A 17,615-nucleotide genomic window follows, 5' to 3' on the forward strand; every position below is an offset into this window, starting at 1 on the left:
AAAAAATCAACGTGGATAAAATGATAGGATACAAAGATGATTAAAGTTTTCATCAGCACTTAGATATCAAGTGGAGCTGATGAATATATACATGGACTGACGAGTAGTGCACTGTTGGTACAAACCAGTATTGAGAGTGTAAGAGTGGCAAAGAGTAACGTGTGAGGATATCCACACCTGATGTGTAAGTATATTGAAGAGTCGAGCATGGACTACACCATATTTTATCTCCATCACCGACTGGTATTGGAGAGAGTTGAATTTATCCACGACGTATAGCAGTACCAATATAGCTTCACAACACACAAAACTCTCCGGGATAATGCCAGGAACGGGTGAGTGTGGGGATAATTAAACTCACATACAATAGAAAACGGTAGTCAGGAGTGTGGCAGGAAGAATAGTTGCCATGGTGACGAGGATGGGATCCGGCCAATCGCCGCGAGTTCTCTGGGCGTGGCCTCGTGATTGGCTGGCCGGAGATCCCGTCGTTTGCACGTAGAAGCGGCAACGTTGAAAGGATCCAGGTGCCCAAGGTGGGGGCTGAATTTCCCCTACTTTGCTACTTGCTTTGGAGTATGCTGGTGAACATAGCGGTACGTATGTAGGTAGGTAGGTAGGTAGATAGATAGAGAGTGTGGTAGAGGAGTCTGGGTACATCGGGATGGACAAACGTATCATGCGGGGCAGGGCTGGGGCCGAGATGCCGGGTTGTAAACGAAACCAGTTTGCTATCCGATACGATCGAGGCAACAGTAGGTCTGCTGTTTAGTTTCCTCGCGAGATAGCGTACCCAAACGAACACGCACTTAAATATAAGTAATAAACAACGGGGCTGATAATTATTAGTAGTAACAGCCAACGTGTTCTGGAGGAAACGTCTTGTCAAGTTGCTCGGACAGATTCGATTTATCTGCTTTAGCTCACGTTCATTGTGATCTAGGACCGATTTTTGTTCTTAGTTACTGTCATTGAGTCATCAAAACTTTTTAATATATATTTTATTTTTACTTATGACGGTTGATATTACGGTGGTGGAATTTTAATGCCGGAATAGCAACCGATTTATGGTAAACCAGCAAGATAAGTTTAGTTATCTTAATTATTTTGGATACGCAGTGATGTTCTGACAGCTGATTTGAGACACAGTGATTTTTTTTTTTATTAGTACGGGTAATAAAGTGTTGTGGTTGTAGTAAATATCAAAAAGTCACAATGACTGATGAAAATGTGCTGAGAGTTTGAGCAATATGATAATAGTTTGTAGTAAGATAAATTTGATTGTGTGTAAATTAAAAACTATTGGAGAAAAAAAAGTGGTTTTGAATGTATAAAGTTGGCTATCATCCGTATTATCGTAAGATGTCAGCAGTAGCACCAGCTGGGGCTGCATCAGCGGTAGCAAATACAAATGGGCCAATAGTACCAGCTCCGGTATTTGCATTGCCCACGTTGTCATTTACTGTCACCCAAGTGGCGACAGTTTGTGAAACCCTGGAAGAAAGTGGTGATATCGAGCGACTAGCTAGATTTCTATGGAGCTTGCCGGTAGCTCATCCGAACATCCAGGAGTTGAACGAAAACGAAGCAGTGCTAAGAGCACGTGCTATTGTTGCCTACCATTCTGGGCATTATCGAGAACTCTACTCGATTTTGGAGCGACACAAATTTACCAAAGATTCCCATGGAAAACTCCAGGCCATGTGGCTGGAGGCCCACTACGCCGAGGCGGAAAAGTTGCGCGGAAGACCGCTGGGCCCGGTCGACAAATATCGGGTGCGGAAAAAATTTCCACTGCCAAGGACCATTTGGGACGGGGAGCAAAAGACTCACTGTTTTAAAGAGCGTACTCGTTCTTTGTTGAGAGAGTGGTACCTCCAGGACCCATATCCTAATCCTGGCAAAAAACGAGAACTAGCCGCTGCGACGGGACTTACGCCAACACAAGTTGGCAATTGGTTCAAAAATCGACGGCAGAGAGACCGAGCTGCTGCTGCTAAAAATAGGTACGTTCAATTTTTTTTTCTCATTTACATTTTGGGCAGGATCACTTTTGTCAAAATTGTCCACTGGTCTATTACATTAGTAGTAAAAGTCAACAAGTCCTTGAAAAATATCCTTACGTGGCTTTTGGATACAATGTACCCGCATGCGAAAGTCTCGACAGTTACGAAAATTCCCACTTCCCAGTTCAAAAATCAGTCATCCTTTTTTTGAAACACGTGTAAAAATCTTAGACACTTTGGTTTCGCAGAAATGAACTTTGTCAAGAGCATGAAGAATATTGTTCGTTGGTTAGGATAAATTTGATAATAATTATAAAGCATTTAGCGGTTTGTCCCTCGAGCTTCGAGTTTCCCAAAGTTGTGGCATGTTATCCTTTGCAAACAAGTCTTTTGTCAGATTGTTATACACATTAGCGCATGTATGGCTCATATATATGTTACCAGCACCAGTTACCGTGTCTAGCTTCTCTAGTCCCTTATCCCAGCAGTGATGCGAAAACTACCAATACACAAACGTAGTACCGTTATACGAACGTAAAAGGACGAGGGTGGTGTAATTTCATTTCACGTCCGACGGAGGGTCGCTGCCGACGGCGAGTTCTCTCGATTTTCAAATTACGTCTCTTTCAAATTCAATTTCGCCCGCTCTTTCTACGGTTATCATAAACTTGGCCGGAAATGTGTCTTAACTTACTTTTTAACAAAAATAACAGACTCAAAAAAATTATTGTTAATTGTTTTTAAATTCATTGTTGTTTTTATTACGCTTCTGTTGCGATTTAATTTTAAAAATTAATCAATTACACAACTTCCATAATGGAGTTTCAAAATTATATTTTTGAATAGATAATTAATAATTGGGGTTTATTATTGATAATGCCGCTTATTTTTTTTTTTTTTTTCATTAAGCCGAGTGGTTGGGGGTACAGGTGGCTTTGTAATTTTGCACGATTTGAGTCATTATTAAATTATTTGTCGATGACAAACGATTCTCAACACTGCAGGTTTTTCAAAGCCTTAAGAAGTGTCTAGACTATTTACCACTGGGCCCCGGGTTGTAAACATTTTTATGCTGGGATTTCCCCGGTAAGTGATTTACGACCCGGATTTTCTCAGGCAAAACTTTCAAATATATACGGGTCTTAAACCATTTGAAATTGCTAAGGTCAAAAGGTATCTATATCCTTGCTGAGGTATCTGTGTCCCATGCTAATTTCAGGTATAAATTACCGGAATAAGTATGACCAGTCTCTTCCGCAAAGCAGTACAGTACAAAGTACAGAGTATAGAGTAGTAGTATAAAGTACACAGTGCATGGCGTCAACATGTTAAGCCTTACTAGTAAAAGAAATCAACCAAATTCATCTAAAAATAACAATTGATTCTTAATCTTCCCAAATTAATTTAATCCTCAGAAAAATTCATTGAAAATAAGTCATTATGTGAAGTCACTTCTATAGGTAAACAGTAATTTATTATATGATTCTAAAGTTAGCAGACAATTTAAAATTTTTGGATTTTTTTTTCAACAAATAAAATCCAAAAAAATGCACCTGTAGAAAATTTAAAAAACTATAAGTGCAATTTTTGTTAAATATTTTATTTTTTATAATTTATCGTTTTAAATAAATTTCAAAAATTATTAAACGTCAGCTAACTTTAGTATCTTATTTATATGTTTATTTATTTTAGCCTTATGAATTAAATAGGCGCCTGTGCTTAACAAATTTTACTGGTATGGAATTTTTTCTGAATAATTCGGATTAAATGAGTGATATTTTAATACCTTGTTTATAATTTTGATAAATACATGCTACGGAAATTTAAAATAATTTAGATGGTTTATTTATTTTTGGAGTAATAAATGCAACTTTTTTTTAAATACTCAGTTTGAAAGCTTAGTAACCATAAATAAATATTTTTGCGAATTTTAATGCCAGTCGAAAAGTCGCAATTTCAGACCTAGGAGATTTATCCGGCAGAAACTGATGTTGAATTATTTTTTTGCTGCGCTATTGGTCAAAAATTAGCTTGCTTTTGGCTTGACATTAAAACTCCAACTATCAACCCAATAGGGTAAGAGTACCATTTGTGGCCACTTTAGGTCCAGTTTTGGGCACTTGAAAAATTTGAACAAAATACTATGTGTATACGCAATGACATGATTCATTTTTTAAATTCGTTCAAAGACATTTTTTTTACTGCATTGGAACGAAAAAATTTTTTTATACTTTTTTATCAATTAAAATAAAATATAAAAGGTCCAAAAATAGAGCATTGGCCACAAATGGTACTTCTACCCTTTGCCAAAAGTATACTGCGTGGCATGGAATGAAACACGATTTCAGATTTTGGGTGATGTCAAACTTGGTCGTTTCACCCTCGTCTAAAATCGTCTTATTTCATCACTTGACACACAATCTACTATTATTTTCATAGCGTAGATTAAATAAAAATTCCAACTGTCCCGGGGTTATTCAAAATTACAGAGTAATTTTTTATTTTTTTTGCAATAAAAATTACAACATTTTTCACTTTTAATTTTTTATACTTTATTTATTTTTATAAAATTTTCATAAAAAAAAATTTTTTTAAATTTCATAAATTATAATAATTAATTACTTTGCGGTAAAAATAAATAAAAGTACATACAATAATTTCCAAGTCAAACAAAAAAATTTTAAATGGGCGTGTATGTTGGTAAAAGTATACAATGTTGAAGTTAGATGAATATACAGCACAGAACAATTTATATAAAGGATAAAAAGTAGTATAGAGCTTACGAGTAGGTCCTTCGGTGGATTCAACGCTCAGGAGTCACGATCCTTCTACACACACGAGTATATAAAATGACGAGTGCGAGCTATATGTCTATGGATTGCTGCAGAGCCAGTACCGGGTATATTTTCGCGGTCCAGCGAGCGAGTTATTCAATATGCTCAGCCCCGAAAGCCCCGGAGCAATCTTCTCATATATTCTTCGTCTATCTATATGCTTACATATTATATACATGCATGCATATATCCATCCATCCATCCATACATACACACATCAATACATACAGAAATCTGGCGCTGAGATCCTGCATCCCAAACACTAACACTAAAATCTTTTCTGGCCTCATCTCTTATATTTTATATCTCTGCGCTCAATGGTGCTTTTATGTGTCTCCATCATCCCTGACAGCTATCCTTGTCGTTTAATTTTCTTGATACAATCCCACTGCAAGATAAAATTTAAGTACACACATTAAAAGTCATTATTACACAATTTATTTGCCCATTTGGATGCTCGTCGCAACCGTTATCTCGATAGTTTTCTAACGAGACTGCAAATGTCACACGTCTCAGCTTTTCATCGCTCGCTGTCCTCGTTTCAGATGAGCCCTAGGTTATGATTTAATGGAGATAGTGTTGACAGATGTAAGACGTATTTCAAATGAACCAACAGTTTCTCACTTTGTGGCGCTGAGAACAAGAATCGATTATATCGATTTATTTATATGCATGCCTAAATATTTTCGATTAAAAAATATACAATATTGTTAACAACAAAATAACACGATGGACAATGACCTGGTAGTCTTGGTGTTAGAAATAACCCGCGGGCCATGTATATCTAAAAGACAAAGACGATGATTAATTTCGCGTTGGATGTCTAAAGATCATTAGTGGCCGGACTTTATTTCATGACACCTGCTTCAACTCTCCTTCTGCAAACTAAAAACAAGAATAATAAGAATAAGAATATAAAAATTCGTGGCGGCTTGTGTCTGATGAATTATTGTTGTGTTATACCGGTTTCCAACTTAACATCAAATTGTCTTAACTTTTTTTTTATTCACTATTATTCATTTCAATGCGAATTAAATTTCATTTTTATTCACTTGAAAGAAATTCTTTACATTATTTTTGAATTTCGCTATTTTTATATCCATATATATTTATATACCTGTATATAATAGGCGATTATTTAATTGATTACGGATTTAGCGAGAAATGTGTTTGAGACAGGTGATTTATTCCTGAATGGAAAAATAATTAGTCTCATAGTGACATGTTCACTTGCACTACTGTCTTGAAATATATATATATATATTTGTTTTTTCTCTTTATATAGTCAGTAATTGCGCACTAATATGACGGAGAGGGGATGCAGCTGTCCGTTGTTTCCGTTGTGGCTTTTTGTTTCCTCAACTTTATCGAACACCCTCACAATACTAATTCACCGTTATACCCAAGCATCGCATCATAACGAGTGTCACATTTGTATCATTTTATTTGACACACTTAGACACACAAAACTGTAGTGTATGTGCACAGAACTTTTGTACATTCTGGAACTAATGCTGTGGTTGCCTGCGTACATGATACAGCGCCATAGGGAGTCCCCCAAGCGGAGGCGTCAGGAAATATTACATGATACTGCAATGAACGGCAATATCTCACTAATTTCTTACACTGCGATATATTTTTTTCTTTATTGAGTCAATCAATCTTTTGAATTACTTACGTTCTCTTGTCTATTTGTAACCAGTTACGCATGTATATGTTATTCCGAGTATCATGTGAAGTAAACATTCGACTCTACCCTCAAATCTTATTCGTGATCAGTGACGATTCGGAAAATATTGCTATTACGCATGAAGTCTGTGCTATTTATATTTATTTTTTTTTTACAAAACCCAGTCATGTGCGAATACACGAAAAAGAGTTTTTTTGTCATAACAAAAGACAGGGTAACGAAAGTTTTTGTTATGGTGGTAAACATACACTGTAAAAATTTGCGGATTAAATCCGGAGTAAATTCGGAGTGGGTGACTGTTTTATTCAATTAAACCCCTCGGGGTGAAATTCGCTCCAAAGGGGAGTTGATTTCAAAATTTGAACTTCGAATCGGAGTGAATGTGGATTCACTCCCGTTTTTTTACAGTATAATTAGCTTAGGGTAACAAATCAATTTGTTGTAATAACAATTGACATTGCGTCGTAATATATGATATAAATTATAAAAATATCGCCGTATTCTAAAACCGGCATTTATTATCGTACGTCATCTTACTCTCTAAAAACGAATTAGTGAAAATCACTATTTGGCAGTGAATAGTCACTTATTGCTAGTGTAAAGTATACCACTATTTGAATTAGTGATATACTTTACACTAGCAAATAGTGAATAGTCACTAATTTCACTATTTTATATTTAAGAGAGATAGCTTTTGAATACAAAAAAAATTTCCAAGTGCTACAAATTCCGTTTGTTACTTTAACGAATCAATTTTTTATCGTAACACAACAGTTTTGTTACAGAAATAAATCATATCTCAGCACAACAAATATTTCGTTATCATCACAAAAACATTGTCATCACAGAAAATGTTTCGTTGTCCACATATGTAGTGAGGCAGAAATTTTTCATGCACCTGAAGGTCGGAATGTTTTTCGTGCAACGAAAATGAAAATTCATGTAATTTGGCTGCTTAAGGGGTAGTTGGGGGTGGCCTGCAATTTTCGGCTGACATACTAGCGTGTGTACGAAACATTTCAAAATTCTAGATCCAGTAGACTTCTTACTTGTATTTTTGTTTTTTGATTTTCGTTTCGCGACAAACGTTGCGATTTTCAGGTACATAGTTTTTCACTATAAGTTATGTTATCTTGTGGATACGAAAAAATTTTTCGTGTATAATGAATGGTTTTAAGTAGTACTTAAAATTGAGAAGCCAATGCCAGAGTAAGAGCAAATCAATGATATGAGTGAACATGTGTGCTCGTTATCCCAAGAGTTATAGGTCAATCGATCCTCAAAGTATCCGACACTGCCGATTATCTGGATAATTATTATGGACGGCTAGCCGCTGATTACGTTACAATAACAAGGATCCTTCTCCGTTTTCACTGCCTCAATGTCTAATTTATTTCGATATCTATATATATTATTGTTGCCAATTGTTTGATAGTGAAGATGCCGTAAATGTATTGGGGATTTCCTCGAATGTTAAACAAGACTAGTCTGTGCCACCTGTGATATTGAATTCCGGGCTATTAGATATCCAGTTACGAGGAATAAAGGAAAATAAAGGAGAAGAAGAAGAGTTTCCAGGTACCTCGACACGAGAGCCTGGATCGAGGGCACCGTCACTGTTTTAGAGACGAGGAGCGATGAGATGGATGAGCGTTTCTTAGTTCGGGTATAGGGTATAGTAGGATATTATTGCTGGTGCGGGTGTATCGAATGTCCCATGTGGTTTCTCGTCGTCTATGGTGTCCAGCTACCCCAAAGGCTGTTTCACGGTTAATTAAGCGGCTGACAATCTGACCACAGGACGGTTTAGCGGCCTTATATTAACAAAAAGAGCCAATGAAGAGATGTAGATGCTGTCTTTTTTTATCCATATATATGTATATATGTATTGGGATGATGAAAAAAAAAAATGCTTTCAATTCAATGAAGAATTCCTACGATGCTTGATATGTCTGAAGGTTTTCGTTACTGAAATGGATACCACGGTCATTGTACTGAATTGATCAACTTATTATTATTATATATAAAGGTTTATATACACGATTGTTCTTGATGATTTTATAGATAGTACAAGTATACCTTTTTTTGTTACTAAGATCTTGAATTTTGTTGAGGATAATATTTTACGTCTCTATAATACACTGAACAAACGATCCTATGATGATTTAGCAAATATATACATATTATATATAAATCTTAAGGTTTTGTTGTCGAGCCCAAGGTTTGCTGGACGACTATATTGTTTTATGTTAACAGTTCAAAAATTATGTCTATATATATGTGGGATTTTTCTAAGATTAATGATTTTCAAATAAAAATCTTGGGAAGATAATTTTTTAACAGGGGTTCGCACTTTTCTCTCTATTACACTCAAGTCCACGATCGGTACTATCTTTGTTGCACTTGTACAGTAAATGGAAACTTTGGCCGAGTTTTATTCTTAAACAAACGAATATTATCAAACAATTAGAGCGCACTTCGCTAGATTAGACAGTAATGCATCAAAGCCACCATGAAAGAAATTTATAAAAAAAATATACGTTAAATATAAAAAAAATATATTTTTCATATAAAAAAAAAATGTTTTTCATATAAAAAAAATATATTAAAAATACATAAAAAATATATAAATATATATATATAATATGTATAAAAAATATATTTTAAATAGCTGACTTTTGGTCGATTTTCGTATATATTTTATATATTTTAAATATATTAAAAATATATCTTAGAATATATAAAAAATACGTATATAAAAATATACAAAAAAAATATTTTTTTTATATTTAAAAATATACAAAAATTATATAAAAAATATATTTTTTATATAAACGTTTTATATTCATTTTTCTATGTTGTTAATTAACTTAATAATATATTTTTTATATATTTTTTACTTAGGTTGTTGGTTGAATTAAAAATATATTTTTTATATAATTTTTTTACATTTTCATAAATATATTTTTTTATAGATTTAAAATATATTACTAATATATTTTTTTTATATTTTTAAATATAAGAAAAATATATTTTTCGTATATGTTTATGCATGTATTTTTTTTATATTTAAAATATATAAAATATGTACAAAAAACCGGCCAAAAATTAGCTATTTAAAATATATTTTTTATACATATTTTATATATATTTATATATTTTTTCTGTATTTTTAATATATTTTTTTTTTATATTTTAACATATATTTTTTTTATAAATTTTTTTTTATGGGGGAGTGCGGTCTGTGTTTTGTATTGAGAGATTTTGTTTCCGAAAAAAATCCAACCGAAAATATCTGATAACCCCTGTTAAGATTATTCGTTTTTTACTTAAAAGTTTGTTATGAAAATTATCCAAATGGAATTAAAATTAAAAACAGATATATAGACTTATTGAGTTTTCTTAAAAGCGATTTAGTAATAAATATTTATAACAATATTAGTGTTACAAAGAAATACAATTGTAATTGTAAAATTGTTTAGGGTGTATTGGAAAGGGAGGAGAGGGAGATCCTCAAAAGGGGGTAGGATGGATTTTAACTTAGGGCAAATATACGTCTGCGAAAAGGGTGCCGACTGAAAGGCAAACAGTTTAGCTGGAAACAATTGACTGCAGATTGAAGAGGGTCGGGTAGACATCTGACGATCGATCTGCACGCGCTCTAGAGCTCTAGACTCTTCGATACAAACTTCTCTCTCATTCTCTTTTACTTCGGCTTGTCTCACGCCAAGTTACATCTGTTCGATAAAAATACATTTCAAGAGCCCACGCTAAAGAGTTGTGTGTATGTACCGTGTGTGGGTTCTTGAGTTCTCTAGGTGTGTACACCCATCGAAAATCGACAATTGTTGTGTTGCCGTGTCGTGGAATGATAGAGATTCTTCACCGCGTCGTACACTTAAGGGTGAAAAAAGCCAACACATACACACACACACACACTTCCATGCCCCAAGAGTTTATACTTAACGCAATTGTAGAGAAAAAACATTTAATTCATTACTTACAAAACAGTAGGCATTTTTACACGGAAAAAACAATATTAATAGTAAAAAGTGGAATCTGTTGTCAATAATTAGAACTATTATGTACTTAATGCAAAGTAGTTTACTAATTTTTGTAGATTTCTAAAAACTACCATCAATTATTTTAAAAAGTAAGTAAATATTATTACTTTTAGGTATAAATACGTGACTTAATAGTGAAAATTAATTAATTTATGGCAGAAATCTATTAAAAAGTAATGATTGGTCAAATTAAGAATTGCTATCTTAGATACTGATTTTTCCAGCCGGAAAATTTCGAAAGTTACAAACTTTTATTTTATAAATTCGATGTCACTGATGAACTATTAGCTTAAAATATCATTTATTCATCATTATAAATTAATTTACAATATATGAATCGAATAAGTGATAAATAATAAAAAGAAAAATAAGTATACTAGATACTGATTTTTTGCTCATAAAAATACCGAAGACTTATGTACCTGAAGATCGAAACGTTTTTCACGCAACGAAAATTAAAATAATTCATGAAATTTTTGTCTAAAGGCGAATTTAGGGGGAGTTGGGGGTGGCCGGTCATTTTCGGGTGACGTGCGAAATATTTCCGAAATCTAGATCCAGTAGATTTTTTTACTTTTTATTTCTTTTTTCTTATTTTCGTTCAGCGAAAAACGTTCCGATCTTCAGGTACATGAAAACTTTTAACTCTTATTTTATAAATTCTATCCCATTGACTAATAATTAATATAAAATGTTATTTATTCGTTATTATAAATTAATTCATTATATACATAAATCGAATAAGTGGTAAATTTTTTTAATTTTTCTATGCTTATTTGAATAGTAATAAATAACTAGATACCAATTTATCGATTCTTTTTCATATTAATTTTAATATACGAAATTACAAATTTTGCTCTTCTCTGTGTATCAAATTTTAATATAAATAATAGCGATTTTGTAATATATAATGATCCTGGTTTGATATTAGTATACAAATATACTAATTCTAAGTCAAAAATGAACTACAAACTATTAAAATTTTGAGCATCATTTTTTCCGTGTATCGTAACCCACTTCATGCTGGTATTATAACTGGAGTTATTTTTACGAAAAAAAAAAATTTCATTTTAATGTTACGAATATCCCGCACAAAAAAATATATAAATAACATATATGTCCCATATAGCCGATACATTGATGCATATATGTCACATATATATTTTTCTGTGTGGGATAGGATATTATTGATAACATTCTGGAGAATTTCCCAAAGGTCACACGTGTCACATTTAATGAACTGATCGATATTTTATTGCGCCTTTATCTATTTTTGCCTATTTCATTATTTGACGCCCTAAGCTATTTATTTTATTGTGTTACTTAACACACTAATAATTAGACTCTTGTGTTAATTTAATTAGTCGTATAAAAAAATTTTCCACTGTCTTCTTTATTGATACGAAATTAATTATTAGTTGAGGATTAGTATCAGGGATAGGAACACTTCCTGGTCTAAATTAACGAACTATTATTTGCTAGTTCTCATATAACTAATTAAGGATCTGATCAATCTATCTAATATGTCACTAATAATTATTGTTGTTGTCATCTAAGCAAAACATTTCAATAAGAAAAAGTTCATGATTAGAATATTAACAGCCGATTTTTTTGTTTGTTAGCAATATCTATTGAAGATTTTTTTTTGCACGCGAATCGCGAACGCGCTGTGTCGCGAATACTCTTCAACCCGTTCATAAAATAGATACTTTATAAAAAAATCGGAGTATTGCAAAACTAAAATAATTTTAATAAAAAAATTTGATTTTCAAAAATTCCGTTGCTTGCAAATTTGAATTTACTATTTTTATGCACACAGAAAAAAAAAGGATTTCTTAGTGTAAGAAATTTTGATTGCCGACTGATCAAAATTATTTTTTCGACTAATTCACTGACGTTAAATGATCTCAACATTTTTTTTATTACACTGGAATGAGTTACATTGTATAGGATAGAGGTACCGTTTGTGGCCACATTAGGGCCAGTTTTGGACCCTTAAAAAATTTTAATAAATTAATTTGTTTAAGACGCAATGACATCATTAATTTTTAAAATTTGTACAAAGATACTTTTATCACACTATTGCAATGGAAATTTTATTTTGTACTTCTCCGTTGATTAAAATAAAGTATTAAATGTCCAAAAATGCAGCAGTAGCCACAAATGGTACTTCTACCCTACTACTGCAAAGATAATTTATTGAGGAATAATTTCGAGCCGGTATTAAGTCAATTCATTATTCCATTGATTTAAAATTTATCATTCTAATCCAAGAAACCAGTGCTGTCAATTGTCCTGTACGAATCTTCGGACCCACGATAACTTTCAAAAAATATAATAAATTGAGCTAATTTTTTTTTTAGTAGCTTTGTATCTTTTGTCGTAAGATCTCTATTAAAAATCACTGTCTCAATTCTTTTTGTTTAATTGCAATAAAAAATTAAAAACTGGTAATTTAGGAAAAATTTAACTGCCATTTTTTCTTATTTTTCCCTACCAACTATTGGCGGCAGCACTAGCGTGACAGTAAAGTTAAAAATAAAAAGCGACATCTACAAAAAAAGGCGGAATATTTGAAAAAAATTTGAGCGACTGAGGTTCACACTTTTTGATTTTCCACCATTTTTTTTTTTTTTTAATTCTATTTGTTGGCTCATGACTAATCTATATACTGAGACGTACAGTGATTACAAAGTATAATGTAGCAGCGTGTTTTCTAGATTACTGTGGCGATGCGACGCAATACCCTTCCGCGTGTCTAGCGTGTCAATTAGCCACGGTGGTGTACCGAGGTGGGAAACGTTACGGATTTAAACATAACAAGTTTTATACATCTATACATATGTTGTACATATGTATTTATTAATACACATATACGTATCACATGTATATGGTTTAGTGAATAAAATAGTATAACTTGTTTTATATAGCCGTCTAACGAACAATCATGTCACGACTACGATTCACGATAATAATTCTAATCCGAGAAAAAAATCTTTAAGAAATCATTTCAGATCACTTTCGGTTAATAGCTTTTTGCCAGCACGAGAAGACTCTGACGTTTCAATCATCATTTAATGGTGACGTTGAATTGATTCTTTTATTTAATGCTAATCTAATTTTTTTATTTATGGGCTAAAAATTTTGAAATTTCTCCCGCGTGAAAAAAATTGTTAAAAAAATGTTGACTATTCTAAACTTTAAAACATGACACAACGACGAACTTTTTTTAAACGTTCTTTAAACTTAAAAATTAAAGGGAAAAATCAATTAATGTCCTCATACTACTGAAATATGATAAAACGAAAAATGGTCAGAAAAATTTTGAAATCCGTTTTTTCTGAACGTATTTTGCGGCAAAAAATGTTAATTTGTCATACAAAGTCAATCGTTTTTTTTCTGTGCATACTTAGAAGTTTGAAAATCGTTCAAAAAAATTTCGTCATTGTGTCAAATTTTGAAGTTTAGAATAGTCAACATTTTTTTAACCTTTTTTTAACAATTTTTTTTACACGGGCTATTCACTACGTTTTAAACTCTCAGTGAATTATTAGACCTAAATTTGACTTTTACACGAGATTTGAAATAAATAAAATCCTGATGCGGAGTAATTTTTTTTTGACTCCGTGACTCCAAGTGAATTCGGATTTAAATAAAATCTGAAAATTTACTCCAGATTTTTTCACTGTAAATTGCTTCATGTTTCATAATTTTATTGACGTCTATTCAGGCTCAGCTTTAATATAAACGTGAACTTAATAAAAAAAAGTATCACTTTTCAGAGGTGATTCTAACGCTCAGTGGAAATTAATCTCAAGTGCTAAAGGATTTCATACTTAATACACATTTCATCAGCTCTATATTGTATCGAAGCCTTTTAAATACCAATAAATCTCATAATTAAATTTAATTCTAAACACCATCTTAATTAACTTTCATTCAATTATCCGACCCGTTAATAACTTTAATAATAGTATTTAAAAAAAAATTCAATTTCTGAAAAAATTTTTCGACACCTCGCTCATTAACTAGATAATAAAAAAATATATACATAGTGAGTTAAAAAAAGTAATTTGGAGAATGTAAAATCGTGTGTTAAAGTTGTTTCACGTTTTAAATGAATAAAATAAGATAAAAAAAGTATAAGAATGGTGAAGAGATAAGAGATGAGGATCATTAGTTCAGGACAATACTGTTTTGACGGAGTGTAACAAAAGACAGGGTCCAGTCCTTCAGACCAGACAAATCACCAACACCAAGTGGATTTCATCTACTATACTACAACTCTCTTTCTCTCTTTTATTTTTTATTTTCGAACAAATCATCACAGTGGCTACTCGTTCAACATGCCGGTGCTTTTGTGAGCCAGCTCATTACTGACTCTTTGAATTTTTCATGTCCACACATTTTTTTTTACCCCGTTTTCCTGACGTAGCAATCGCATAAAAATAAAAAATATCAAATTATTTTTAAAAAAATTAATAATTTTTATTTTAATTTATGACAGAAGTGCACTGACTGTATATTTTATATCGAAGTCAAATTTACTCCGGGGAGTTTATTTTAGTATCGAATCAAAACTCCAAATACAAGTGAATGTGGATTTAAATAAAATTCTGATCACTCCAAAATCACTCCTCTGTAGAAACGAACTCTGTATTTACTCAGTGTCGAGTAATTTTTTTTTTGACTCCGTAACTCCGAGTGAAGGATTAAATTTTGATTGCAATAAAATCCGTAATGGTTCCAAATTCACTCCGAATTATTTACAGTGTAAAAAAAAAGTATACACTGTAAAAAGAGCGGTGTTAAAAATGGACTCATTTAAACTCCGCCCGGTGTTAAAATGAAATTACACTGGTGTAGGAGGCGTAATGCGGCGGTGTTAAAATACCAGTGTAAAAGCGGGGTAAAGTGCTTCCGCTCAGAGCATTGGCTTTGAGAAGCCTATATAAAACCCAAAGAATATTTTGACACACACACACGCACTCAAACACACACACACACACGCATATACACACATTCCCAAAGTAAAATTTTTTAACACCGGAAAATTTATTTTAACACCGGTAAAGAATATTTACACCGGCGGCGGCGTTATTTCCACACCGTTTTCGGGGTTAAAATTTAACACCTACACCGCTTCGACTTACCCCGGTGATTTTTTACAGTGTATGTACTTAATATAAAGTGAAAATTTAAATTGATAAGGTCGAATTGAATGATTTTAAGGCGAGAAGATCAAACGAGTGTGCAAACACACCAAACAAGTGTCACCAAGCACTACATAAGGCAGTTGTACAACAAAAGTGATGCTGACCTATCTCCCTTCATTTTTTAAGCTCTTTTTTTACATCACTCCGTCACTATCTTCAATTCACCCTCACTATAAAAACAACTCTACATATATTTATATATTGACTGTGCTTTGCCTATAGGATTAGCATTTGGATTAATCCGGTTCTCTTTTTAACGCATATATAGTCTACAGTCGAAAAACAAACAAGTTGAGAAATCTAATGCTAAATTTAAATCTAAGAGGATCTCGTTTTAAAAGGATTCCATAATATGACTATTGTTATTTTATTTTTATCAACAGCAATTTGAGTAAATAAAGCATACAAAAATTTTCATAAGAAATATTTCTGTGGTTTTTCCGGATAATTTTGAACCAAATTAGCCTACTACTCTCTTATGAACTTCAACATTAGTAAATAATTTGTTACCAAACTCCGAATCTCTTAACAGTCAGCCAGAGGAAAATAAATTAAAAAGTACTCAAAAAAAATAATAAATAAAATGAAGTTTCATTAGATTTGAATCATTTCGTGTTTCATAAGGTTCATAAGTCAGTGATCTTAACATTTACACAGTGTTGCAAAGTACAAGGCCTACCCTTCTCGTTATTTTATTATTTGTTAAGTCATCGTCTAAGAAACGAAACAAAAATTAAATAAAAAATACCCGTCAAGTATACATTATATATTAAAACACAAACTCAAGCTATATATATATGTTCATATTTGACATGATGTTTTAAGCGTAACATTTACATAAGTATGTTCATATTTTATGTGGATTCATCTTACACTAAATGAACCTCACCATAGGTGCCGATTCTTAATAAAATTCATAGCAACATCTCTATTTCTACATGACTATATATATATAAACATCATATATATACATATATATGAACCTCCTGGATCATTGGGTTTCTAAAATAAAAAGATCAATATACATATACATATACATATACATATATTTATGCATGTATATATATGTATATGTATGAAGAGGCGGATTAGTTAAGGCGTGATTAACTTGTCAAAAATCATGGAGTCATGTTCCAAGTTATTTATTATTAGGTGGATAGTGATCGCTGTTAACAATCGATCTGCCATGGAATAATAATTATATTTTTATTCTCAAGAAAAGTAAATAAATAATAAAAAATCTATATAATGGATTAATAAATAAATAAATGAATAAAAATGTTTTTTACAGTAGCACACAAAAGTGACAATTTGATAAATTACCGGAGAATGTGTCACTGGATTTAACTTTTATTTATTTATTATTATTATTTTTTTCGAAATTTTTTATTTTACCGTTGTCCCCTGTCACCAGACGATAAACAATAAGCTGAGAACCTGACGGACAAGATATATATTGTGTATCTGAGAGTGAAGCTGGAATGATAATTTAAACGATGACTCTCAGCTTCTTCGCATTCAATTACTAAATAATTGCCGGCTGGAGAGGGAGTCGATGATGATGATGATGATGAGAGCTAAGGCCGAGAGGAGAGAATAGTAATAAAAAATAAGTAACAAATGAATGTTCATATTTATATATATATATATATATATATATATATATGGATAGTAATATATTTTGTTTTTATTAAATAAACCCTCTTTTGACTTGAGCTCAACTCATCTCGTTATGCTGCGCGAAAATCGACGGATGACCGTGACTTCTTGTAAATTATAATCCAATTTATTGTTGTCATATTTAA

At 32.1% G+C, this 17,615-nt stretch overlaps 1 protein-coding gene across 1 annotated transcript in view; it reads left to right on the top strand.

The window, feature by feature from the left end:
- Nucleotides 1-648: 648 nt before the first annotated feature.
- LOC130666715 (iroquois-class homeodomain protein IRX-1-like) overlaps nucleotides 649-17,615 on the top strand; it is a 35,870-nt gene continuing 18,903 nt past the window's right edge. The window contains exon 1 of the mRNA XM_057467944.1: nucleotides 649-2,006. Within this exon, the coding sequence (XP_057323927.1) occupies nucleotides 1,327-2,006 (680 nt within the window). The 5' untranslated portion in view covers nucleotides 649-1,326. The remainder of the gene's footprint in view (nucleotides 2,007-17,615) is intronic.

Source organism: Microplitis mediator, chromosome 4 (assembly GCF_029852145.1).
Source record: "Microplitis mediator isolate UGA2020A chromosome 4, iyMicMedi2.1, whole genome shotgun sequence".
NCBI lineage: Eukaryota > Metazoa > Arthropoda > Insecta > Hymenoptera > Braconidae > Microplitis > Microplitis mediator.